General features: G+C 46.6%; 1 protein-coding gene across 1 annotated transcript in view; it reads left to right on the top strand.

Annotated features, from left to right (window-relative positions):
- The window catches only part of LOC137304521 (adhesion G protein-coupled receptor E5-like), a 58,803-nt gene that overhangs the window by 2,276 nt on the left and 30,160 nt on the right, over positions 1 to 26,367 (top strand). The window contains exons 2-5 of the mRNA XM_067973158.1: positions 2,536 to 2,589; positions 14,261 to 14,380; positions 16,959 to 17,017; positions 22,820 to 22,966. Of these exons, the coding sequence (XP_067829259.1) occupies positions 2,536 to 2,589; positions 14,261 to 14,380; positions 16,959 to 17,017; positions 22,820 to 22,966 (380 nt within the window). The remainder of the gene's footprint in view (positions 1 to 2,535; positions 2,590 to 14,260; positions 14,381 to 16,958; positions 17,018 to 22,819; positions 22,967 to 26,367) is intronic.

Below are 26,367 nucleotides of genomic sequence, written 5' to 3'. Positions count from 1 at the left end.
GGACGCCATTTAACATTAAAGGTGTCAGTGGAAAGTAAAATACTTGGGTCACATTTTATTCTATTGAGTGGACAGATCACCAGAGTGGGTGATGGAACAGAAAACAACGGCCGGCTTTAAAACAAGGAATGGGTGAATTCCTGTTATCACAGTAAGGAACCTGATGGGAGGTTTGGAAGGGCAGGCTAGATGGACCAAGAGTCTTTTCCTGCTAAAAACATTACTACGTGCACCTCACCCAGCATGTCACACAGAGACAACACCATCTGGTCTTGGTGTTATATTATATTGAAGCATCAAATGGACCTGACTCACGAGGAACAGAGTGTTGTATCAATACCCTTGGAAAGGTAGAGAGGTGAGCAGCAAAGATGCTATGAGGAAGGCACAATAAAATTGGACTTTTGTTTTGGAAAAATTGATACTTTAAGATGACCGAAATGAACTTGTTAAGATTCTGAAGGAAATTATCAAAATTTATGCAGGAAAATTGTTGATTCTGATGATGGGTTCAAATACCAGTTAAAAATGAGGAAGTTGGGAGTGAGAATGGAACTCAGAAGAAATTTTTCACAGTTTAATTGAGTTGTGGTATAAGCTAACAAGGAAGGTCATTGAACGGATGGTATAAATGGGTTCAGGAGAAATTAAGATGTAGAGAATAGGGTTTGAGGGATATGATGAGAACAGGGGCAGGGGGTCAGTGGGGATGCTGTCTGAGAACGGGTAAGTATTTGTGTTCTAAACACGTTTTCCAAAATGGAGTCTCCATGCGAGTTTCAAACCTAGTGTGGTTGAGTATTCATTCCAAACCTGGCAGAAGATTGTCTTCATTGTTGGGAAATCTCCTCCTGACTAAACTTGACCAAATGCGTGCCCTAATAACTGGCTAAATTGGTGGCTTTAGACACTGTGCAAAACAATGTCAAGTCCAATAAATATAGGACGGAATCGGGGAATGGTGCAAAACCTGCCAAAAGTAAACTGTACTTTTCCCTTAGCACAGTTCAGTTGGAGAAGTTGCCATTAGCTGGAGATTAATCTCCATAGTGGTTAGCATTTGGGCAAAGAAACACGATGAGGGTTGGTGCAACACTCTGTGGAGCAACTAATATATTCGGTGGTGACTTGCTACAAAATACCTGGACGTTTCTCCTTATGGCCGAGTGAGTTAAGGTACCACCATGCAGCCTAAAGCCTTGCAGACCAGAGGAACACAAATTTGATCCTTAGCCTATGCTGCATTGGCTGATCTCATCTGGGGAAGCAGTCGGAGGGAGGTTGCCACAACTTATCTCATCTCACTGGACGAGGGAGAGGAAAATCATCCAGCTTTCCTGCTTCTGCTCTCTATCCAATGACCCATTCTGCAAACTGAGTGCGTGAGGGTGGAGTTTTGGTGAGGATCGGATTAGGGACCAACTGCGATGGCCCAAGTACCTGCTGGCACTCTGCTTTCGAGGCTCGTGCATGAGCCCGTGGGCCCGTTAGGGTAGTTTGTCACCTGTGGGTCAGCAAGAGTAAGCCACTTCAGGGAAAGAAGAGAGAAACTCGAAAAAAATAAAAGAAATAAGTACTTTGATCTATTACTGTTTAATACGATCACTTCTGTGACATCATCTGAGCCCCTCAGCCTCGTTACTCACTCCCAATCATCTGTGCCCCTCAGCCTCATAACTCACTCCCAATCATCTGAGCCCCTCAGCCTCGTTACTCACTCCCAATCATCTGAGCCCCTCAGCCTCGTTACTCACTCCCATCATCTGTGCCCCTCAGCCTCATAACTCACTCCCAATCACCTGAGCCCCTCAGCCTCGTTACTCACTCCCAATCACCTGAGCCCCTCAGCCTCGTTACTCACTCCCAATCACCTGTGCCCCTCAGCCTCGTTACTTACTCCCAATCATCTGAGCCCCTCAGCCTCGTTACTCACTCCCAATCATCTGTGCCCCTCAGCCTCGTTACTCACTCCCAATCATCTGTGCCCCTCAGCCTCGTTACTCACTCCCAATCACCTGTGCCCCTCAGCCTCGTTACTTACTCCCAATCACCTGAGCCCCTCAGCCTCATAACTCACTCCCAATCACCTGAGCCCCTCAGCCTCGTTACTCACTCCCAATCACCTGAGCCCCTCAGCCTCATAACTCACTCCCAATCACCTGAGCCCCTCAGCCTCATAACTCACTCCCAATCATCTGAGCCCCTCAGCCTCGTTACTCACTCCCAATCATCTGAGCCCCTCAGCCTCGTAGCTCACTCCCAATCATCTGAGCCCCTCAGCCTCGTTACTCACTCCCAATCACCTGTGTCTCTCAGCCTCATAACTCACTCCCAGTCATCTGAGCCCCTCAGCATTGTAACTCACTCCCAGTCACCTGTGGCCCTCAGTCTTGTAAATCACCCCCAGTCATCTGATTCTGTTGCTACTGAGTACATGGAAGATGATAACAGTTTTTAAGTGCATAAAGTAATTATTAAACTGAAGATGTCTAATGTTGAATTCTTTCTCTCCCTTGCCCCATTATTGACTACCAGTTTTCTACATTTGCATAATTTGGAACCAGCCTGGGTTCTCAAAACATGTGATTGGTAAGTAACCAACAATAAATTATTAATTAAAAATGTGATGTTATTGTTATAATATAATAATGTTTCCATATTATAGAACTTGTAGAAAATTCTACTTTTGAATATGTCTTGTTGAGGATGCGTCTGACTGCAAGGTCTAAGGTTGTTAAAGTCCATAACTGGAAAGGGTCTGAGGTGTTACAGGTTTGCATTAGTCATGATGTAAACTCATTGAAAACCTTCGTAATCTTAGAAACTAACACCACCGCGTCTCATAAGATACAGAGCGACTTCCATTTAAAACATTAGAAATTAATGTCCGGTTTATACCCATAATATATTAAAAGTATTACATCTGTGTGCAGTTCCTGACTACAGAATCTTACTTCTTGTTATAGAATCACACAACCATACAGCACAGAAGGAGGCCATTCAGTCCATCGTGCCTGTGCTGGCTCTTTGAAAGAGCTATCCAATTAGTCCCACTCCCGTGCTCTTTCCCCATACCCCTGCAAACTTTTCCTTTCCAAGTATTTTTCCAATTCCCTTTTGAAAGTTGCTATTGAATCTGCTTCCACCACCCTTTCCGGCAGTACATTTCGGATCTTAACAGCTCGCTACGTAAAAACATTTCTCCTCATCTCCGTCCTGGTTCTTTTGCCAATTATCTTAACTCTGTGACCTCTGGTTACTGACCATCCTGCCAGTGGAAACTGTTTCTCCCCATCTACTCTTTCAAAACCCTTCGTAATTTTGAACATCCCTATTAATTCTCCCCTTAATCTTCTCTGCTCTAAGGAAAACAACCCCATCTTCTCCAGTCTCTCCACATAATTGAAGTCCCTCAGCCCTGGTACCATTCTGGTAGATCTCCTCTGTACCTTCTCCAAGGCCTTGACATCCTTCCTAAAGTGTGGTGCCCAGAATTGGACACAATACTCTAGCTGAAGCCTAACCAATGATTTGTTGTCACGATTTTGTGATATTTTTCTGTCTACTTATCTCATTACAAATTCCTAAGTCCATATTTATAATGAAAACTGCCTATGTAAACTTGTCACAGTGTAATTACACCATCCCACCATTGGTGGCAGTGTAGCACTTCAGGTTTGCATCTCCCAGAAGCTTACCTGTACTGCAGAGAAGCTGCTATTATCTATCCAATTCTGTCTCTGCTTCCCAACTTGTTCTAAATACTGATGATATAAAATCTAAGTATTCTTTAAAAATAAGGGCAGAATGTATGACTTTAAAATGGGGACTGATTTGCACTTATGCACCTTGGCCCAATTATGCCCCACCCTCTGGAGACCTTTCACCTGAAGATTACACATGGTCTTGACTTGCTATGAGCAATGCCATCGGGGATCAATTAGTCTTCATGAAACTCAGCTTTGTAAATCTCCTTTTGGGGAGGAGGGGCTATAGCAGCTGTATATTAATGTTTATCACTACGATGCCTCATGCAAATGAGGCGCGGGGCTTGCCAAAGGCTGCACAGTGGATGGTCATAATCATAATCTCCCACCTTTCTGCCTCAAATCTGCCAATGAGGGATTGCTGCATTGTCAAAAGATTCCCTCCTTAACAAGGGATGGTCCCATCCCCCTGTTCAGGTGGACAATAAAGATCCCGACGGCGGGGGAGGTGGGGGGGGAGGGGGCGGGGGTGATTGTCCACGGGGGTTCTCACGTTCGCCCATCGTAACTTTGGCCGCAGAGTCGCAGAAACCTCAGAACTAACGACTTATGGCAAAAGTATTTATTTCAAGTGTCCACTGTGTCTCAGTGGGTAGCACTCTTACCTTTGAGTCAGAAGGTTCTGGGATCAAAGTCCCACTCCAGAGACTTGAGCACAAAATCCAGGCTGACCCTCCCAGTGAAATATTGGGGGAGTGCTGCACTGTCGGAGATGCCGTCTATTGGATGAGATGTTAAACTGAGGCCACGTCTGCCCTCTCTGGTGGATGTAAAAGATCCCCTAGCACTATTTCGAAGAAGAGCGGGGGAGTTGTCCCTGGTGTCCTGGGCCAATATTTATCCCTCAACCAACATCACTGAAACAGATTATCTGGTCATTATCACATTGCTGTTGGTGGGACCTTGCTGTGTACAAATGGGCTGCCGCGTTTCCTGCATTACAACAGTGGATACACTTCAAAAAAGTAGGACAGCGCTTTGGGACAATCTGAGGATGTGAAAGGCGCTGTGTAAATGCAACTCTTTCTTTTTTCTTTTTAAAATGGAGCTTTATGCAGGAGAGGCGGCACTTGGGCAACACGGAGGCCTGAAAAATGTTGGGACTGAAGGCCGTGCTGAAGGGATTTTTGCTCCGGGAATTGAGTGGGAGGCAAGATCAAGGCCCCAGAAAAACGCCAAAAACTCCCTTTACACCATTGTTCCAGGGTTTCAATAGAATTACATAGGATTTCATAGAATTTACAGCACAGCAACAGGCCATTCGGCCCAACTGGTCTATGCCGGTGTTTACGCTCCATACGAGCCTCCTCCCTCCCTACTTCATCTAACCCTATCAACATATCCTTCTATTCCTTTCTCCCTCATGTACTTATCTAGCTTTCCCTTAAATGCATCTATGCTATTCATCTCAACTACTCCTTGTGGGAGCGAGTTCCACATTCTCACCACTCTCTGGGTGAAGAAATTCCTCCTGAATTTCCTATTGGATTTATTAGTGACTGTCTTATATTTATGGCCCCGAGTTTTAGGCTTTCTCCACAAATGGAAGCATCCTCTCTACGTCTACCCTATCAAAACCCTTCATAATGTTAAAGACCTCTATCAGGTCACCCCTCAGCCTTCTCTTTTCTAGAGGAAAAAGCTGCTTCCACGGCTCTTCCATTGAAGTACAGCAGACGAGCAGGACAATCCTTGCAGAACATCCTTCCCTCCTCCCAACTGTTTTAAGGAGACCAGGGAGTTCTCTCAGTGTCTTGACCGCTGTTGGTTCCTCATCTAACAACACCAGTGCCACATTTGCTGGCCATTAATCCCATAGCTGTTTTTCAGATATTATGGATGCAAAATGGCTGCCACATTTGTCTAGCTAACAACAGTCACTGTGTTCCTAAAGTAATTCATTATGTGTAGTGCTAAGATATATTTTGACATGATAAGATACTCTTTCTAGCCACACATGTAAAGGATTTGTACCTGGTGTGCACTGTATGTCCCAACCATAGACCAGATCTGGCTGGACCACATAAAGCACTATCAGGTCCTGTTCTCCTCTGCCAAAACTGCTCACTATTCCAGGATCACCCTGGAATGCAAAGACAACCTCCGGCTTCTCTTCTCCACTACAAACCGTCTTCTTAAACCCCTCTCCCCTGCCTCCTCCACCCTCATCTCCAACATCAGGTGCGAGGAGCTCATCAACCTCTAAGATTGAGACCATCCGTTCAGCTGCCTCTGCCGCTTCCATCCCTTCCCCTAGCCCACGCAGCCAAACTTTCCCTAAGGTTCCCCCCTGCACAGGCCCTGAGCTCACATCTTTCTCTAGATTCTCTCCTATCTCCCCTCATGCCCTCTCCGAGCTCATCTTGACTATGGGTCACACCTCCTGCTCCCTCGACCCTTTTCCCACCAAACTGCTGACCACCAAACTTTCCTTCCTGGCCCCCATGCTAGCTGATATTGTTAATGGTTCCCTGTCCTCAGATACTGTCCCCCTCCCCTTCAAATTTGCCGTTATCACCCCCCACTTCAAAACACCTACCCGTGACCCCTCTGTCCTTGCAAACGACAGCCCTATCTCCAATCTCCCTTTCCTCTCCAAAGTCCTTGAACTGTTGCCGCCCAAATCCGTGCCCATCTTTCCCGCAACTCCATGTTTGAACGCCTCCAATCTGGTTTCCGCCCCGTCACAGCACTGAAACGGCCCTGATCATAGGCACAAATGACATCCTAGGTGACTGTGACTGCAGTAAACTATCCCTCCTCATCCTTCTTGACCTGTCTGCAGCCTTTGACACAGTTGACCACACCATCGTCCTCCAACGCCTCTCCTCCGTCATCCAGCTGGGTGGCACTGCGCTCGCCTGGTTCTATTCCTATCTATCCAGTGGCAGTCAGAGAATCACTTCCCGCTCCCGCACCGTTCCCTCTGGAGTCTCCCATGGATCTATCCTTGACCCCCTTCCTATTTCTCATCTACATGCTGCCCCTCGGCGAAAACCCAACGTCAGATTCCACGTGTACGCTGACGACACCCAGCTCTACCTCACCACCACCTCTCCACATCCACTGCCTTTGATTTATCACACTGTTTGTCCGACATCCAGTACTGGATGAGCAGAATTTTCTCCAACTAAATATTGGGAAGGCGGAAGCCATTGTCTTCAGTCCCCACTCCGTTCCCTAGCCACCGAATCCATCCCTCCCCCTGGCCAATGTCTGAGGCTGAACCAGACCGTTTGCAACCTCGGTGTCCTATTTGACCCTGAGATGAACTTCCGACCCCATATCCTCACCATCACCAAGACCGCTTACTTCCACCTCCGTAACATCGCCCGTCTCCACCCCTGCCTCAGCTCATCTGCTGCTGAAAGCCTCATCCATGCCTTTGTTACCTCCAGACTCGATTATTCCAATGCTCTCCTGGACGGCCTCCCATCTTCACCCTCTCTAAACTTGAGCTCATCCAAAACTCTGCTGCCCATATCCTAACTCGCACCAAGTCATGTTCACCCATCACCCCTTGTGCTCGCTGACCTACACTGGACAGCAATTCCAAACAGTCCCCAGCTACACCTGAAGGACAGAAACTCGGAGTAGTGACTTTGTCTACCCTGCACCAACCAAACCTGTACATATACATCCCCCGGGGGCTGGTTGGAGTTGCTGTCCAATGTACTGGTAATATTTCCTCCCTTCACTTCCAATAGAAATTAAACAGGTGTGAATAGCAATAGTGTTTCCTCCCCATTGGGTTATGGAAAACCCTTATTTGTTTAGAGTGGCTCAGCATGCAGGAGAGGCTGCCCTGGAGCGATAAGGAGGCTTGAAATATATGGGGGCTAAAGGCCGCAATGAAGGGATTTTTTGCTTCAGGAATGTAATGGGAGGAAAGATCAAGCTGCCTGAGAGGAGACATGAAAGTTAGTGAACGGATCGCAATATGAAGTGAGTAAGTTTGCTAGGAAGTAGTTTTATTCCCAGAACTGTTCAGTTTTTGAGGTGTTTGTTATGTCAGGTATACAACAACAACAACAACAACAACAACAACCAAAAACAAACAAACAAACAACTTGCATTTGTATAGTACCTTTAACGTAATAAAACGCCCCAAGGCGCTTCAGAGAATCCTCTCATTGCTGAAACACAGGGGGCAACTTTCACCTTCATCGCCTTGGCAGTAACCTGGCAGAGCGGAGTGCCCGCACGTTGTAAAGCCTGCCTGATTTTTGCAGGACTCTTCGGACCAGGTGTAGGCCACTTGGCTCCTCAAGCCTGCTCTGTCATTCAGTCAGGTCCGGGTTGATCTGTACCTCCGTCCCTTTTTCCTGCCTTAGCTCCACATCCCTTGATACCCTTACCTAACAAAAATCTATCTCTCTCAGTCTTGAAAGCTCCAATTGATCCCCAGCATCCACAGCCTTTTGGGGGAGAGAATTCCATATTTCCACTACCCTTTGTGTGAAGAAGTGCTTCCTGATTTCAGTCCTGAATGGCCTAGCTCTAAGTTTAAGGTTATGCCCACTGTGTTCTGGACTCCTCCCCCCGCCCCCCCCCCCCCCCCCCCCGACCAGAGGAAATAGACTCTCCGTATTGTTTTTTATTCCTTCATGGGATGTGGGCGTCACTGGTGAGGCCGGCATTTATTGCCCATCCCTAATTGCCCTTGAGAAGGTGGTGGTGTGCCTTCTTCTTGAACCGCTGCAGTCCGTGTGGTGAAGGTTCTCCCACAGTGCTGTTAGGAAGGGAGTTCCAGGATTTTGACCCAGCGACGATGAAGGAACGGCGATATATTTCCAAGTCGGGATGGTGTGTGACTTGAAGGGGAACGTGCAGGTGGTGTTGTTCCCATGTACCTGCTGCTCTTGTCCTTCTAGGTGGTAGAAGTCGCGGGTTTGGGAGGTGCTGTCGAAGAAGCCTTGGCGAGTTGCTGCAGTGCATCCTGTGGATGGTACACACTGCAGCCACTGTGCACCGGTGGTGAAGGGAGTGAATGTTTAGGGTGGTGGATGGGGTGCCAATCAAGCGGGTTGCTTTGTCCTGGATGGTGTTGAGCTTCTTGAGTGTTGTTGGAGCTGCACTCATCCAGGAAAGTGGAGAGTATTCCATCACACTCCTGACTTGTGCCTTGTAGATGGTGGAAAGGCTTTGGGGAGTCAGGAGGTGAGTCACTCGCCATGGAATACCCAGCCTCTGACCTGCTCTTGTAACCACAGTATTTATATGGCTGGTCCAGTTAGGTTTCTGGTCAATGATGACCCCCAGGATGTTGATGGTGGGGGATTTGGCGATGGTAATGCTGTTGAATGTCAAGGGGAGGTGGTTAGACTCTCTCTTGTATCTACTCTATCAAATCCTTTCAACATTTTAAACTCTTTGATCAGATCGCCCCTCAATCTCCTACACTCAAGGGAATACAAGGCAAGTTTATGCAAGCTATCCTCATAATTTAACCCCTGGTATTATTGACTTGAACGGGATGAAAATAGTCCAGCTTCTACAATGGGCAGGCAACCCGCTCTGCCAGCCTGGCGCCAAGGTGGTGAAAGGTGAAAGATGCCCAATGTAATCTCAATCAAATTTAGCATAGTGTTTATGTTATTGGACTAGTAATCCAGAGGCCTGGACTAATATTCCAGAGTTATGAGTTCAAATGCTACCACAGCAGTTGGGGAAATTTAATTTCAATTAATTAAATACAATCTGGAATTTAAAAAATCTAGTATCAATAATGGTGGCCATGAAGGCTACCAGATTGTTGTAACAATCCATCTGGTTCACTAATGCTGTCCTTACCTGGTCTGGCCAATATGTGACTCCAGACCCACAGCAATGTGGTTGACTCTGAAATGGCCTAGCAAGCCATTCAGTTGTTCAAGAAGGTGGCTCACCACCACCTTCTCAAGGGCATTTAGGAATGGGCAATAAATGCTGGCCTTGCCAGTGATGCCCACATCCCATGAACAAATAAAAAGAAAATTCAGTCCGTTTGTTGAAAGGCCCTGAGCTTGTGTTTCTCAACTCCTTCTGTGTGTTGTGCGAACATATTTCATAACTGTACAATGTCCTCCGTTCTCCTTATTGCACCCAAAGACTTTTCTTTTCACGCTTTTGTAAAGCATTCTTAGTCGTTGCGTTATATGGTAACTGCATTGCAGGATTCAAATTTCCTACTGTTGCAAAACAGGACGTTTCAACCTGAGAAATTCCGTAAGAGATCTCCCCCAACTGCAACAATCTCTCCCCTCACTTTGATCAGCGTAAAAATTCACAGCACAAGAAAAACACATTCTTTTTTAGAAAGTTCAGCTGGACTTCCTGCAGGCGTCAATGGGGTAACAATTCAGCCGCAACCACTCCTGGTTCGCAGCCGGAGCTTACAACGGGAAAGTGCACCCTCTCAGACCGAGGGTCTCCATCCATTAAAGCTAATGGGTGGGTAATGCCAAGGCCGGGAGTGCGCTGTTTCCAGATATGCACACCCAGCGAGGAGCAGATATGGTAGAATATAGCGGGTATAGTAGCATAGTGGTTATGTTATTGGCCTAGTAATCCATAGAGCCTGGACTAATAATCTGGAATCATGAGTGCAAATCTTGCTACAGCAACTGTGGAACATAAATTCAATTAATTAAATAAAATCAGGAATTGAAATATTAGTATCAATAATGGTGGCCATGAAACTACCAGATGTGTCATAAAAACCCATCTGGTTCACTAATGTCCTTTAGGGAAGGAAACCTGCCATCCTTACCTGGTCTGGGCCTATATGTGACTCCAGACCCACAGCAATGTAGTTGGTTTTTAATTGCCCTCTGAAATGGCCTAGCAAGCCACTCAGTTGTATAATCTCGCTAAAGAAAAGTCATAATAAGAATAAAACCGGTCGGACCACTAGGCACCGGACATGACAAAGGCAAACCAAGCCCAGTTGACCCTGCAAAGTCCTCCTTGCGAACGTCTTGGGAGTGGTACCAAAATTGGGAGAGCTGTCCCACAGACTAGTCAAGCAACAGCCTGACATAGCCATACTCACAGAATCATACCTTTCAGCCAATGTCCCAGACTCTTCCATCACCATCCCTGGGTATGTCCTGTCCCACTGACCAGAGGTGGCGGTACAGTGATATACAGTCAGGAGGGAGTGGCCCTGGGCGTCCTCAACATTGACTCCACATCTCATGACATCAGGTCAAACATGGGCAAGGAAACCTTCTGCTGATTATCACCTACCACCCTCCCTCAGCTGATCGAATCAGTCCTCCTCCATGTTGAGCACCACTTGGAGGAAGCACTGAGGGTAGCAAGGGCACAGAATGTACTCTGGGTGGGGGACTTCAATGTCCATCACCAAGAGTGGCTCGGTAGCACCACTACTGACCGAGCTGGCCAAGTCCTGAAGGACATAGCTGCCAGATTGGGCCTGCGGCAGGTGGTGAGCAAACCAACACGAGGGAAAAACTTACTTGACCTCATTCTCACCAATCTACCTGTCGTAAATACATCTGTCCATGACAGTATTGGTAGGAGTGACCACCACACAGTCCTCGTGGAGATGAAGTCTCGTCTTCGCACTGAGGACACTTTCAACGTGTTGTGTGGCACTATCACCGTGCTCAATGGGATAGATTCAGAACAGATCTAGCAGCTCAAAACTGGGCAACCATGAGGCAGCAGCAGAATTGTATTCCAGCACAATCTGTAACCTCATGGCCCGGCATATTCCTCACTCTACCATTACCAACAGGCCAGGGGATCAACCTTGGTTCAATGAGGAGTGTAGAAGAGCATGCCAGGAGCAGCACCAGGCGTACCTAAAAACGAGGTGCCAACCTGGTGAAGCTACAACACAGGACTACATGCATGCTAAACAGCGGAAGCAACATGCTATAGACAGAGCTAAGCGATTCCACAACCAACGGATCAGATCAAAGCTCTGCAGCGTGGCCACATCCATTTGTGAATGGTGGTGGGCAATTAAACAACTAACGGGAGGAGGAGGCTCTGTAAACATCCCCATCCTTAACGATGGCGGAGTCCAGCACGTGAGTGAAAAAGACAAGGCTGAAGCGTTTTCAACCATCTTCAGCCAGAAGTGCCGAGTGGATGATCCATCTCGGCCTCCTCCCGATATCCCCACCATCACAGAAGCCAGTCTTCAGCCAATTCGATTCACTCCACGTGATATCAAGAAACGGCTGAGTGCACTGGATACAGCAAAGGCTATGGGCCCCGACAACATCCCAGCTATAGTGCTGAAGACTTGTGCCCTAGAACTAGCTGCGCCTCCAGCAAAACTGTTCCAGTACGGCTACAACACTGGCATCTACCGCGATAATGTGGAAAATTGCCCAGGTATGTCCTGTCCACAAAAAGCAGGACAAATCCAATCCGGCCAATTACCGCCCCATCAGTCTACTCTCAATCATCAGCAAAGTGATGGAAGGTGTCGTCGACAGTGCTATCAAGCGGCACTTACTCACCAATAACCTGCTCACCGATGCTCAGTTTGGGTTCCGCCAGGACCACTCGGCTCCAGACCTCATTACAGCCTTGATCCGAACATGGAGAAAATAGCTGAATTCCAGAGGTGAGGTGAGAGTGACTGCCCTTGACATCAAGGCAGCATTTGACCGAGTGTGGCACCAAGGAGCCCTAGTAAAATTGAAGTCAATTGGAATCAGGGGGAAAACTCTCCAGTGGCTGGAGTCATACCTAGCACAAAGGAAGATGGTAGTGGTTGTTGGAGGCCAATCATCTCAGCCCCAGGACATTGCTGCAGGAGTTCCTCAGGGCAGTGTCCTAGGCCCAACCATCTTTCATCAATGACCTTCCCTCCATCATAAGGTCAGAAATGGGGATGTTCGCTGATGATTGCACAGTGTTCAGTTCCATTTGCAATCCCTCAGATAATGAAGCAGTCCGTGCCCGCATGCAGCAAGACCTGGACAACATCCAGGCTTGGGCTGATAAGTGGCAAGTAACATTCGTGCCAGACAAGTGACATCTCCAACAAGAGAGAATCTAACCACCTCCCCTTGACATTCAACGGCATTACCATCACCGAATCCCCCACCATCAACATCCTGGGGGTCACCATTGACCAGAAACTTAACTGGACCAACCATATAAATACTGTGGTTACCAGAGCAGGTCGGAGGCTGGGTATTCTGCGGCGAGTGACTCACCTCCTGACTCCCCAAAGCCTTTCCACCATCTACAAGGCACAAGTCAGCAGTATGATGGAATATTCTCCACTTGCCTGGATGAGTGCAGCTCCAACAACACTCAAGAAGCTCGACACCATCCAGGACAAAACAGCCCACTTGATTGGCACCCCATCCACCACCCTAAACATTCACTCCCTTCACCACCGGCGCACAGTGGCTGCAGTGTGTACCATCCACAGGATGCACTGCAGCAACTCGACAAGGCTTCTTCGACAGCACCTCCCAAACCCGCGACCTCTACCACCTAGAAGGACAAGGGCAGCAGGCACATGGGAACAACACCACCTGTACGTTCCCCTCCAAGTCACACACCATCCCAACTTGGTAATATATCGCCATTCCTTCATCATCGCTGGGTCAAAATCCTGGAACTCCCTTCCTAACAGCACTGTGGGAGAACCTTCACCACATGGACTGCAGCCGTTCAAGAAGGCAGCTCACCACCACTTTCTCAAGGGCAATTAGGGATGGGCAATAAATGCTGGCCACGCCAGCGATGCCCACATCCCATGAACGAATATAAAAAAAAATTGCCTCATTATCATATGAATGGCCAACACACTCGAACCAGTAGAGAAGATGTTCCCACTTGTGAGGGGAGTCCAAAACTAGGGGTCATAAACATAACAGTCACTTATAAATCCAATAGGGAATTCAGGAGAACCTTCTTTACCCAAAGAGTGGTGAGAATGTGGAACTCGCCATCACAAGGAATAGCTTAGGCGAATAGCATTGATGCATTTAAGGGGAAGCTCGATAAACACATGAGGGAGAAAGGAATAGAAAGATCTGTTGATAGGGTGCAATGAAGTAAGGTGGGAGGAGGCTCGTGTGGAACATGTTTGGCCGAATGGCCTGTTTCTGTGCTGTGTCGTTCTATGTTAAAAATTCCCACTGTCACTATTTGAACCTTTTATTGTAAAGTCAACATTAACTCAATCGAAGTAGCAGATATAGGAGCTTGGTACAGGTGTGTGCATCATGAGAATCATTTCAAACCAATTGATCGCATTCAAAAACGTCAACCATCCTGATTATCGCACGATACAAGGATAATGGAATTGTTGACTAATCAGAGCAATCAATCCCTATCAATTAGTCTCCAACAGACCCCAGACATCAGGCGAGGGAAACGCCCAATGGTGGAGAGCTTTGGGAGCCAAAGTCACCTGTTCCTCCCAAGCCTGTTACACGCACCAACATGTGGCATGTTAAAAAGTTTGGGAATTATATACGATTCGTGTTTTCTCTTTTGTACAATTGCAGACTATTGCGCGGAGGATCGTATATGTGGTGACAATGGTCGCTGCCATCCAAAAGAGAACGGTCACTACTGCGTCTGCATCAGAGGAAAGGAGTCGGCCAAGAACATAAAACCCTGCATAGGTAATGGATTATTTTGTACATGTTTATCAACGATGGATTGAATGGACTTGCTTCTCAGACCAGAAGGAGGCTAGTGTAGAAATTTAGGGCGAATAAGTGGCAAGCACACAACATTATTTAAAGACTCCTTGTTTGCCTTTTTTTGGTCAATTTAACCCCCCACCACCCCAACCCCACCTCCCTGCCCCCCACCCCCACCCGCCGATCCATCGAAGGACGTTGCTTTTTGCTGGCCTCCAAATTGGCCATGTGTGAGTCCTAGACGGTGAGCGGTGATGAGCTGTTTGACTACAGGGGGCATCGCCACAACCAGTCCCGGCCTCACCCTGCACACAAGTACGCACAAACACACGCCCACGCCCACAGTTTCCCGCAGGAGTTGCTGAGTAGCAAACAAGAGCAGGAACCCTGATTGATTCATTTTCCCATTTTTTCCGAGGTTCCTCTTTGCTCCTCTGACCACCCCTTTCTGCCTCTTTCTGCACTTTCTTGTCAAACCTCCACCACTTTCTCCATTCAGAATTTTTAGCGGTCAAATTTCTCCCTCTATTTTACTTTCAATCCATTTGTGTTAATCCATTTCGGGTCGCGTTTATTTAGTCTGACTTTATTTAGGAATATATTTATCCTGCGTGCTCAGCATTATACATTTAAAGGTATTCCACATACCTTCTCGAGTAATGTTTCTCAGCAACCTACCCCAATCCATTTGCTTTAACTGCTCTCTCATCTCTTCGAATGTAACCCTTTAAAAGTTAGACACCTGACTCCTAGGGGGTAATTTCAATGGGTGGGTTGGGAACAGGTTGGGAAAATGTAAAAGCCGACCCCAACTCTCCTCCGACCCGCCCACTTTCGATTTTAACGGAGGTCGGTCAGGGGGGGCGGCGATCATTCCGATCCCAGGAGGCAGGTCGGTCAGTGAAATCTTTATAGGAGGCTGCGTGGCCCCCATTTTGATCGTTTTTTTCATTTTTAACTCCTGGGGCCGGGATTCCCAGGCCTTCTGCTTCACGCCACGTAAGAGGAGCTGAGATGGGTAAGTGTCTTTATTGCACTGCTTGTGGGCCAGGAGGAGCAGGATTATTTCCTCCAGGCTCAACAAGCTTACCTGCCGCAATCCCACGGCACGCGATCGGCCGACCCACCCCGCCCCCCCCCACGGTCTCCGATCCCGCCCATGATCCCCGACGCCTTCCTCCACCCTAACCCGGTGACCGACTCACCTCCCGATGTCTAGCCCCAACCCTCTTCCCCCTCACCCGATCTCCCACTTGCCTGACATCTGCTCCCCGGCTGCTTTCCCGTCCAGACAGGCAGCCACAGCCTGTCAATCACGTTGCCTGTCGGGCGGGAAACCTGCTGAAAAGATTTAAAAGACGTCTTGATGTCGGAATCATCAGGACATCCGTGAAGCTCGTACATCTGGACTTCCCGGAAATCCTCATCTCCCCTACTCTCTTCACGGCCCCGAGTAAATAACAGGGCCTGGGTCTTAGGTACATCTAACGCCCTGATCATGATCATTCTTCTTGGTAAATTATTTAGATTTTATTAACTTTTGCCCTTATATATCATCCAAACTGAGCTGCTCCATGGTCTGCAACAGCGCTCGTCCAAAAATCGCCCCTAGATGTCTACGAGAGAAATCTGCATAAAATCACCTTCTGATTTTTTTCTCCGTCTTGCCGGAAAACACTTGGACCTTTCTTTGATAGTTTGTCCCACCGACACAACGTAGTAGCTTAGGGGTACAGACCCCAGAGGTTTCAATGCTTGGAATTAGCTGAGCTCAGCCAAGTTGGAGTTAAGGGTCTCAGTGTCCCTGTCGGTCAGACATGTCACTCCTGATCACTATCCACGAGCCCGACTGGAAGTGCACATTTACAGACATTGAGTAAGCATAAGATTAGGATCAATTGTGATGCCCCCCATAGTTGACTGGACTGCTGACACTCGCCGTCAAGGCACGCGCGTGAAAAATGGCCACTTGGATGAAGTACCGGATTACAGCTGGGTACCTGTGGTTATAACCACGTCACAGAATCATAGAATGATACAGCATAGAAGGAGGCCATTTGGCCCATCGTGCCTGTGCTGGCTCTTTGAAAGAGCTATCCACTTAGTCCCAATCCCCCGTAGTCCTGCAAATATGTCACTCCCCCATAACCCTGCAATTTTTTCCCCTTCGAATATTTATCCAATTCCCTTTTGAAAGTTACTATTGAATCTGCTTCCACCGCCCTTTCAGGCAGCGCATTCCAGATCATAACAACTCGCTGCGTAAAAAAAATTCTCCTCATCTCCCCTCTGGTTCTTTTGCCAATAAACTTTAAATTTGTGTCCTCTGGTCACCGACCCTTCTGAAGAATCAGCGCCTTCTCGGGAGGATTGGGACAGCATCGAGTCTAGGGATATGGATGTGCTTCCTGCATGAGATGGGTTTGCTTTGTGAGGGTGTGACCTGCATAGGATCAAAGGCATTGGTCTCAATTGTGTTCATTGCTTGGAAGGTCTCGAACTTTACACGGAAAAAAACCCCAGATGATTTATTGTTGGATTTTGCTTCCTTTTGTAGTTTTAGACTGCCTTTCAGAACAGAAAGACATGATCCCTAAAGAGTGTTCATCAATGAAGGTAGGTCAGTGATCGATTCTGTGTGTATTTATGTCCAGTTTTATCCCCTTCTTTACTGAAGGTGCTGATTCATCCCTGATACAGTCTCGTGGCCAGCGGCAGACCCTTGACTAACTGGTTATTCTTCATGCATGTGCCCGGACAGTGAGTACCAGCTGGTTATTCAACTGTGGCGGCATCACACCTGAGTCTGACCCTGTCCCTCGTCAATGTTTACACACAAACATCCTCAAACAACTAAATTGCTACCCGGAGCAGAAAGCTTTGGCCGGTATGTCTTATCCTTATCCGCTCCATGAATACTAAGTTTAACAGTTAACACCCTGCTACATCCAAATTAAGTCCATCTAACTCAACGAAGACCAGGAATAAAACCTGAACCTTCCTGCCCTAATGCAGCAACTGTACAGGGTGCTGGTGAGACCACACCTGGAGTACTGCGTACAGTTCTGGTGCCCTTATTTAAGGAAGGACATACTTGCATTGGAGGCAGTTCAGAGAAGGTTCACTAGGTTGATTCCGGGTATGGAAGGGTTGTCTTATGAGGAAAGATTGAACAGGTTGGGTCTATACTCATTGGAGTTTAGAAGAATGAGAGGAGATCTTATTGAAACATACAAGATTCTGAGGGGACTCGATAGGGTAGATGCTGAGAGGATGTTATCCCTCATGGGGGAATCTAAAACTAGGGGGCATCGTCTCAGAATAAGGGGTCGCCCGTTTAAGACGGAAATGAGGAGGAATTTCTTCTCCCCGAGAGTCATGAATCTTTGGAATTCTTTACCCCAAAAAGCAGTGGAGGCTGAGTCATTGAATACATTCAAGGCTGAGTTAGACAAATTTTTGATCAGCAAGGGAGTCAAAGGATATGGGGAAAGGGCGGGAAAGTGGAGTTGAGGTGAAAATCAGATCAGCCATGATCTCATTAAATAACGGAGCAGGCTCGAGGGGCCGAATGGCCTACTCCTGCTCCTATCTCTTATGGCTCTTCTTCGTATAGTGCCATGGGATCTTTCACGTCCGCCTGAGAGCAGACAGGGCCTCGGTTTAGCGTCTCATCCGAAAAACGGCACCTCCGACAGTGCAGCACTCCCTCACTACAGCATTGGAGTGTCAGTCTAAATGATGTGGTCAAGTCTCTGGAGTGGGGCTTGAAACAGCAATGTGATAATGACCAGATAATCCGTTTTAGGTGTCCGTTGAGGGAAAAATATTGGCCAAGGCAAACTTCCCTAAATTCGTGCTGTGGGATCTTTTACATCCACCTGAGAGGGCAGATGGGGCCTCAGTTTAACATTTTATCTGAAAAACAGCACCCACTCAATAATGCATTAGAAAATCAGTCTAAATTTTGTGCTTAAGTTTCTGGGGTGGGATTTGAACCCACAACTTTCTGATTCTAGAGATGAGTGTACTACCCACTGAGCTACACGCTATCCCCTCACTTTGATTTCTGAGTGACCATTTTAAACTGATGCCCCTTTGTTACTGACTCACCAAAGAGAGGGAGTAATCGATTCACCCTATCAAACGCTTCATAATTTTCAAAAGCTCTACTAAATCTCCTCTTCTCCTTCCCAGCTCCAATGGAAATAATTCCAGTATCCCAAGTCTCTCCTCATAACTATTATTTCTCCGTCATCCTGGTGATAGATATATGTTTTTCTTTAAAGTTCCACCCGAGTCAAATAAATGAGAAGATTTCTGGTAAGTCACCGACTCTCAGCTTTGGTGTTGCAATTGCAATCATGTCCTCCAGTCTAGAGAGAGAGGAAAATGGGCGAGGGTTTTGAGCTCCTGGTCAATATTCAGCAACGCCAGCGGAAAGTGTGGGTGTTTGGACATCAGTTGAGCAAAGGATAGGGCTCGGTCGTGATTTTTCTCCCCATCCCACGACAGAATGGTGTGCCAACACAGCCAAAGAGTGACCACTTGGGCTCGTCAATAGAGGGAGCCTGGTGCCCAGGAGAGCTGTCAACAGGATTTACCAGTGCCATGGGGTGGGCGGGCAGAGAAAATTGGCTAAAAGACAGAAACAAAATCTACTCATCGGAGGTTTAAAAAGATAGAGCTTGCATTTATACAGCACCTTTCAAGATCTCAGGACATCCCAGAGCGTTTTACAGCCAATGAAGTACTTTTGAAGTGTAGTCACTGTCGTAATGTAGAAAACGCAGCAGCCAATTTGCGCACAGCAAGATCCCACAAACAGTAATGAGATAAATGGTCAGATAATCGGTTTTAGTGATGTTTGTTGAGGGATAAATATTGACCAGCACACCGGGAAGATCTCCCCTGCTCTTCTTCGAATAGCGTCAAGGGATCTTCTACATCCACCTGAGAGGGCAGATGGGGCCTTGGTTTAACGTTTCATCCAAAAAAGGTACCTCCAACACTCCACTTGGAGTGGTAGTCTAGATTTTGTGCTTAAGTCTGTGGGTTTCACAACCTTCTGACTCAGAGGCAAGAGTACTACCCACTGAACCACAGCTGACACCTTGTTGAGTATAAATTGCCCATCAAGTAGTTAACAATATTGCACAGAAAGCTGAGAGGAAATTGCAAAAAATCCCAACCTAGCCAAAACATAAGACGGAAGCCAAGTTGACATGGCAACCACAGGGAAGGGCAGAGGGCAGATGTACTGCGAACCCACATGAAGAGAATTAGAGGGCTTGGGAAAGAAACAAAACAATAGACCGAGTAAAAATATGTGAAGATAGACTTTTTTCTCAATTGGTTTCAGTTTAAATGCAGCTAAATATACAAACCCGACGTTGCAGAAGACTTGTTGTTGCGGTTAACATGTCTTTAAAAACTACTGTGCTATCTCAATTGTGCCTCGGACTCAAACAGACCAGATAGTCCTGGGTTTGATTGCTGGTCCATGCTGAGTTAGCTGGTATCAGGTAAGTGGGGCTGGTAGGGGCACTGAAATGACCCATGTGCCCTTGAGCTGGAGATATGAAAACCTACCAGTGTTCCTGGTCCTGATCTACTGACCCTTCTTGGAAGGTGCTGGTTGAGGACAGTATTGGCCTTGGCAGTCATGCCTCAAACGATCGTTATGGACCATCGAGCTGGTCCCAAATTCCAGGAAGACATCATTCCATCTTTCAAAGGCTGCAATCACATCCGTGCCCGTTTACTGGTTCATTGCACTGCCACTACTTCTCCAGGCGGTCTATTTCATGCACTCACTCCCCTCTGTGCAAAATAATTAATTAGAAACCTCACAACTGCCTTCTCAGTTTAAGTCCATGCCCCCCCCCCCCTCATACGGTTTGTGACTTTGTCAGTCGCACGACGAGGGCTGAAGTTTGTTGAAGCCCTTTAGTCTTCAATAAGATGTGCCCAGCATTCCCTTTTCCTCAAGGGTCAACATTGCCCATTTCCATTGCACCTCCTCACAACTCAGGTGCCTCATTCTAGGTATCAATTTGCTACACCCTCCCCAAAGTAAAGATGTCCCCACTGCAGTCTTGGGACCAGAGTGGTGGGCAGCGGTCCAACTGGGGCTGGATTAATGTGCAAACTCAATTTTTGGCAGATGTGCTCCATCCTACGAAATTTTCAATTCTCACCCTCGTGTTTAAATCCCTCAATGGCCTCACCTCTCCCTATCTCTGTAACCTCCTTCAGCACTACAAGCCTCTGAGAATTCTGCGTTCCTCCAGCTCTGGCCTCTTGAGCATCAAGCACTTCCTTCACCTTCCATTGGCGGCCGTGCCTTCAGCCATCTAGGCCCTCAGCTCTGGATTTCCCTCTCTAAAACTTGTCACCTCTCCACCTCTCTCCTCCTTTAAGACGCAGCTTAAAACCTACCTCTTTGACCAAGCTTTTGGTCACCTGTCCTAATGCCACCTTCTTTGGCTTGGCGTCAATTTTTGTCTCATAAAGCTCCTGTGAAGCAGCTTAGGATGCTTTACTGCGTTAAAGGCCCTGTATAAATGCAAGTTGTTGGAGTTCAGATATCCAGGACTGGTTTAGCAATCTACGAACTGAAATAAACCCTGTCATGGACAGAAGCACGGAATGATAATAGGCTATTCTGTAAATCTAACCCACTCCTGTCACATACAACATGAGGCCCATGGACTCAATGCTACTCTTCTGTATAATTCTGCATAAATACTCTCTGATCCCCAAAGTTTATCAAACAGAACTCCACAATATTCAAACGTCTTCATATTACCACGATTTAATGCTGGTCTGCTGCCCTTTAGAAAAAATATTGCCCTTGAGAGAAAACATGAAGACCAGTACTGTGCACATTTCTGGTCTCCATATTACAAAAAGGATATAGAAGCACTGGAGAAAGTGCAAAAAAGATTTACAAGAATGATATCAGAACTAAGAGAGGAAAGACTGAATAGGTTAGGGCTCCTTTCTCTAGAAAAGAGAAGACTGAGAGGTGACCTGATAGAGGGCTTTAAAATTATGAAGGGGCTCGATAGGGTAAATGTAGGGAAGATGTTTCCACTTGTCGGGGAGTCCAAAACCACAGGCCATAAATATAAGATAGTCACTAATAAATCCAGTAAGGAATTCAGGAGAAACTTCTTTACTCAGAGAGTGGTTAGAATGTGGAACTTGCTACCACAGAAACTTAACTGGACCAGCCATATAAATACTGTGGTTACAAGAGCAGGTCAGAGGCTGGGTATTCTGCGGCGAGTGACTCACCTCCTGACTCCCCAAAGCCTTTCCACCATCTACAAGGCACAAGTCAGGAGTGTGATGGAATACTCTCCATTTGCCTGGATGAGTGCAGCTCCAACAACACTCAAGAAGCTCGACACCATCCAGGACAAAGCAGCCCGCTTGATTGGCACCCCATCCACCACCCTAAACATTTACTCCCTTCACCACCGGCGCACTGTGGCTGCAGTGTGTACCATCTACAGGATTAACTGCAGCAACTCGCCAAGGTTTCTTCGACAGCATCTCCCAAACCTGCGACCTCTACCACCTAGAAGGACAAGAGCAGCAGGTACATGGGAACAACACCACCTGCACGTTCCCCTCCAAGTCACACACCATCCCGACTTGGAAATATATCGCCGTTCCTTCATCGTCACTGGGTCAAAATCCTGGAACTCCCTTCTTAACAGCACTGTGGGAGAACCTTCACCACACGGACTGCAGCAGTTCAAGAAGGCGGCTCACCACCACCTTCTCAAGGGCAATTAGGGATGGGCAATAAATGCCGGCCTTGCCAGCGATGCCCACATCCCATTAACGAATTAAAAAAACATGGGATGGTTGAGGCGAATAGCATTTAAGGGGAAGCTGGATAAACACATGAGGGAGAAAAGAATAGAAGGATATGTTTATGGGGTGAGATGAAGTAAATAGAGTGGGAGGAGGCTCGTGTGTAGCATAAATCGGTTGGGCCAAATGGCCTGTTTCTGTGCTGTACATTTTATGTACGCTTGTCATAACAATGGCTTGTGGAGTATTTAACTATCGCGGTCTGTATCTATCCTCCGAATCGCCAATCTCATTCCCAACCAGATATTTATTCAGCAGATGTTTACATAGAATGTACAGCACAGAAACAGGCCATTCGGCCCAACTGGTCCATGCCGGTGTTTATGTTCCACACGAGCCTCCTCCCACCCCACTTCATCTAACCCTATTCCTTTCTCCCTCATGTTTTTATCTAGCTTCCCCTTAAATACATGTTTGGAGGAGCCCCTGATGCACATTTACTATCTGTGGGGGGAAGTTTCTGTTGACCTGTGATGTTACCTGAGGCTTGTTAATTTTATATTTAATCTGTTTCCCCTTTTTGTCTAGCTGGAGAAAGGGAATAATCGAAAACAACCCAAGAATGAAAAGAATAAACATTTCTATTGTTCCATCTTTAACATGGCCTCTGACGTCAATGAAAATTGTCACAAATACAAAGAAAAGAGTAATGTCAGCAGGGAACTTTCACTGGAGGTGAGTCTTCTCAGCGTTTAGTTTGATGGAGGTTCTGACATTGGGTACTCTGGTTCATTGGCATCCAGTTAATCGGTACTCTGCTCAGAGGCCCACTTGTTTTCGACGGCCTGCTCCACTCGGACTCTTCTCTGAGGGCCCAGCAGAGTCACACAGAGACGAGCAGCCCAGTGATCAATGGCCTCCTGAGCCCATCACAGGCTGGAGGGGTCCTGAAGGAGGCTGCCCTCCCTCTTGGTTGAATGCCGGTGGTATCGTGAGGTGCTTCACACTGCTGCCAAAGCCAAGAGCAGCCCAACTGCCTCATAGGAACATAGGAACAGGAGTAGGCCATTCAACCCTTCGAGCTTGTTCCGTTATTTAATTAGATCATGGCTGATCTGTATCTTAACTCCATTTACGCGCCTTGGTTCCATATCCCTTGGTACCCTTACCCTACAAAAATCTATCAATCTCAGTGTTGAAATTTTCAATTGACCCCCAGTCTCAACTGCATTTTGGGGGAGAGAGTTCCAGATTTCCACCACCCTTTGTCTGAAGAAGTGCTTCCTGAAATCACCTCATCAATTAGATTGTACAATTTGAAGCTTAAAAGTGCTGTTACTCTTGTAAGACCCTTGGCTCAAAAGAGAGTGTGTTTCTATCTGAGGCCTTGTTGTCCACTTGATGGGTTATGACCGTCACGGTGGGACATTGTGGGATACAAACATACGAATTAAGAGCAGGAATAGGCCATTCGGCCCCTCGAGCCTGCTCTGTGGGCCGAAGGATGGGCCTTCAATCTCAATAAAAACCACAACATGAAATGCAGTGAAGTTTCAATGATTTTGAGCACACCTCTTAATGTTTCCTGTCTAGCGGTTGCTCCATTGGAGAAATGAAAACCTCATGGAATCATCCACAGCACCAGTAGGTAAATGTGAGCCAAAGCTTGCCGTATGGCATTGTTCCCTAGCAACAGCTCAACTCAAACCATGGTGCTTAGGATCTCTAGGCGAGGCAACATTTCGAAAACTACATATTAAAAGCCGTCAATGGAGCATGGGCGATGTTAGGTTTACATAAGATATTATCATACATGCCTATTGCCCTTATATGGAGGTATTATAGGATATTTTCAAACATCCTTTTACCTCTAATACAGGTTCAAGGACTGGGAAACACTGGAAGGTTTTGGTAATAATCTTTATTAAATCAAGTCAATGAGATAATATAACACAACCCTTTACATGCAGTGTGTATGAGATATGGGTACCCATACTCACATACCAAGGACTCCTCAGGAGGTCGCAAGTGATTCGTCTTGACTGCTTAGGCCAGCCTCAGCAAGTCTAGATTGAAGTTTCCCCATGGAGCTCCAGTGTGTTGAATCTTTAATAGGTTTAATTACGTAGGACAAATGTGGGTACCATATGGCATCACGTCCTGTGTGTACTGAAGCTCGTTTAGTGGTGAGGTTAGCTCCTACCATTTATTGTGCATGTCCATTAATGTCTTCGGTTGTTTATCACACTCCAGACATTCCATACATGAGTGCTCTCTAGTTCTCTGTAACATTCGAAGTCTATTCTCTTCCCAATACATCCATAACAGTATAAAATAGTTAAATTGAAAATATTCAGATCTTAGTAGACAGAACTTTTAACTTTATCTAAAAGTATAATAGAAATGAATTCTAAAATCTTAAGTTCGAGTAGCTATATTATATATCTCTTAGGTTAGAAATTCTTAATCCTTTTTTCAGAAGTGTATCTTTTGAATCAGATACATTAAATCTATAAACCAATGCAAACATATCTCAAAGCTGACCAAACTGTAAAAACATTGCAAATTAGAAGTCAAGATTGAATTTAAAGAGGGATGTTAATATAGGATGAAGCTCTTTAACTGTAAAGTGATTGCCCTCCCCAAAGTGTCCCATGGTGTTAATTGTGAGCAGCCTTTTTCTGTTGGAGAATGATCAATGGTTGAAGAGCTCCTTTGAAGAGCATTGCAGGTTGAATTTCATTGAAGTATATGAATTCTGCCAACAGCAGGCAATGGCCGTCCTCACGAATCACATTCTGTAGCTAGCATCGAGTCCCACTAAACCGACAGTCACTGACAAGTTTTATCTTGTTCTCTGCTGAAAGAAACATTTGGCAGGGAACTGCTTTAGGTGGCTTCTGATCCGTTTACAAAACAGACCAACTATACAGTACATGGTAGTAGCTGGTGGACATGATCTATGTGGGTTTCTTGGCACTGAAGAACATGATATAAAATCATGAGGGTCAATGAGGGTAGCGCGTTTGATGTAACCTACATGGATTTTAGCAAGGCTTTTGACAAGGTCCCACATGGCAGACTGGTAAGAAAAGTAAGAGTCCATTGGATTCAAGGGAAAGTGGCAAGTTTTCTTTGGAGCAGAGGAGGCTGAGGGGAGATTTAATTGAGGTGTATTAAATTATGAGGGGCCCAGATAAAGTGGATAGGAAGGACCTATTTCCCTTAGCAGAGAAGTCAATAACCAGGGGGCATAGATTTAAGTAATTGGTAGAAGGATTAGAGGGGAGTTGAGGAGAATTTTTTTCACCCAGAGGGTGGTGGGGGTCTGGAACTCACTGCCTGAAAGGGTGGTAGAGGCAGAAACTCTCATCACATTTAAAAAGTACTTGGATATGCACTTGAAGTGCCGTAACCTACAAGGTCACGGACCAAGAGTTGGAAAGTGGGAATAGGTTGGATAGCTCTTTTTCGGCCGGCACAGACACGATGGGCCGAATAGCCTCCTTCTGTGCCGTAAATTTCTATGAACCCAAGCCCTATTCCTATCAGATTATCTCCATTTCTCTTCTCATGGACGGTTAATGGGGTAATGTCTCCACTGCTCCAGGCCTGATCCTGTACAGCCATTGCAACCATGCCAGAATCATTTGTGGACATATATATTATATTAACAAACGCTTACTATGGCTATTCTACCTGGTACACCTATATTTACAGGCAGAACCTGGGCTGTGCCATCACCTATTTGGATCTTGCCTACACTAGGCTTGGATCAGCTTCTGGCCTCTGGTCCAGACCCAACTTGTACTCCATTGGCTGTACAGCCTGTATCGGTTGGACTGTGGCTTCCCAGACCCTGCACGTACTCCATGGTTTAAGTCAGCCTGCACCAATCTCGAACCTGCCTATACTGCATTAAGCATCCCCGCCCTGAAAAAGTCTGTAACCCATGGGCTGGGCACCAACCTGGACATGTGGGAGTTGGATCTGAGCTACACCAACTGTCTTTTATGGGTGGTACCAAATCTGAGCCTGAAACTAGCCAATGCCCATGGGCTGTCCAGACCCGGGACATGTGGGAGCCAGACCCAATTTGTCGCTGATGGCCAGTTGTTAGTCTACACTAGCTCTTT

This window comes from Heptranchias perlo, chromosome 37, assembly GCF_035084215.1.
Source record: "Heptranchias perlo isolate sHepPer1 chromosome 37, sHepPer1.hap1, whole genome shotgun sequence".
Lineage (NCBI taxonomy): Eukaryota > Metazoa > Chordata > Chondrichthyes > Hexanchiformes > Hexanchidae > Heptranchias > Heptranchias perlo.
The sequence above is the reverse complement of the archived record's forward strand: the minus strand, read 5'-3'. Positions and strand labels throughout refer to the sequence as shown.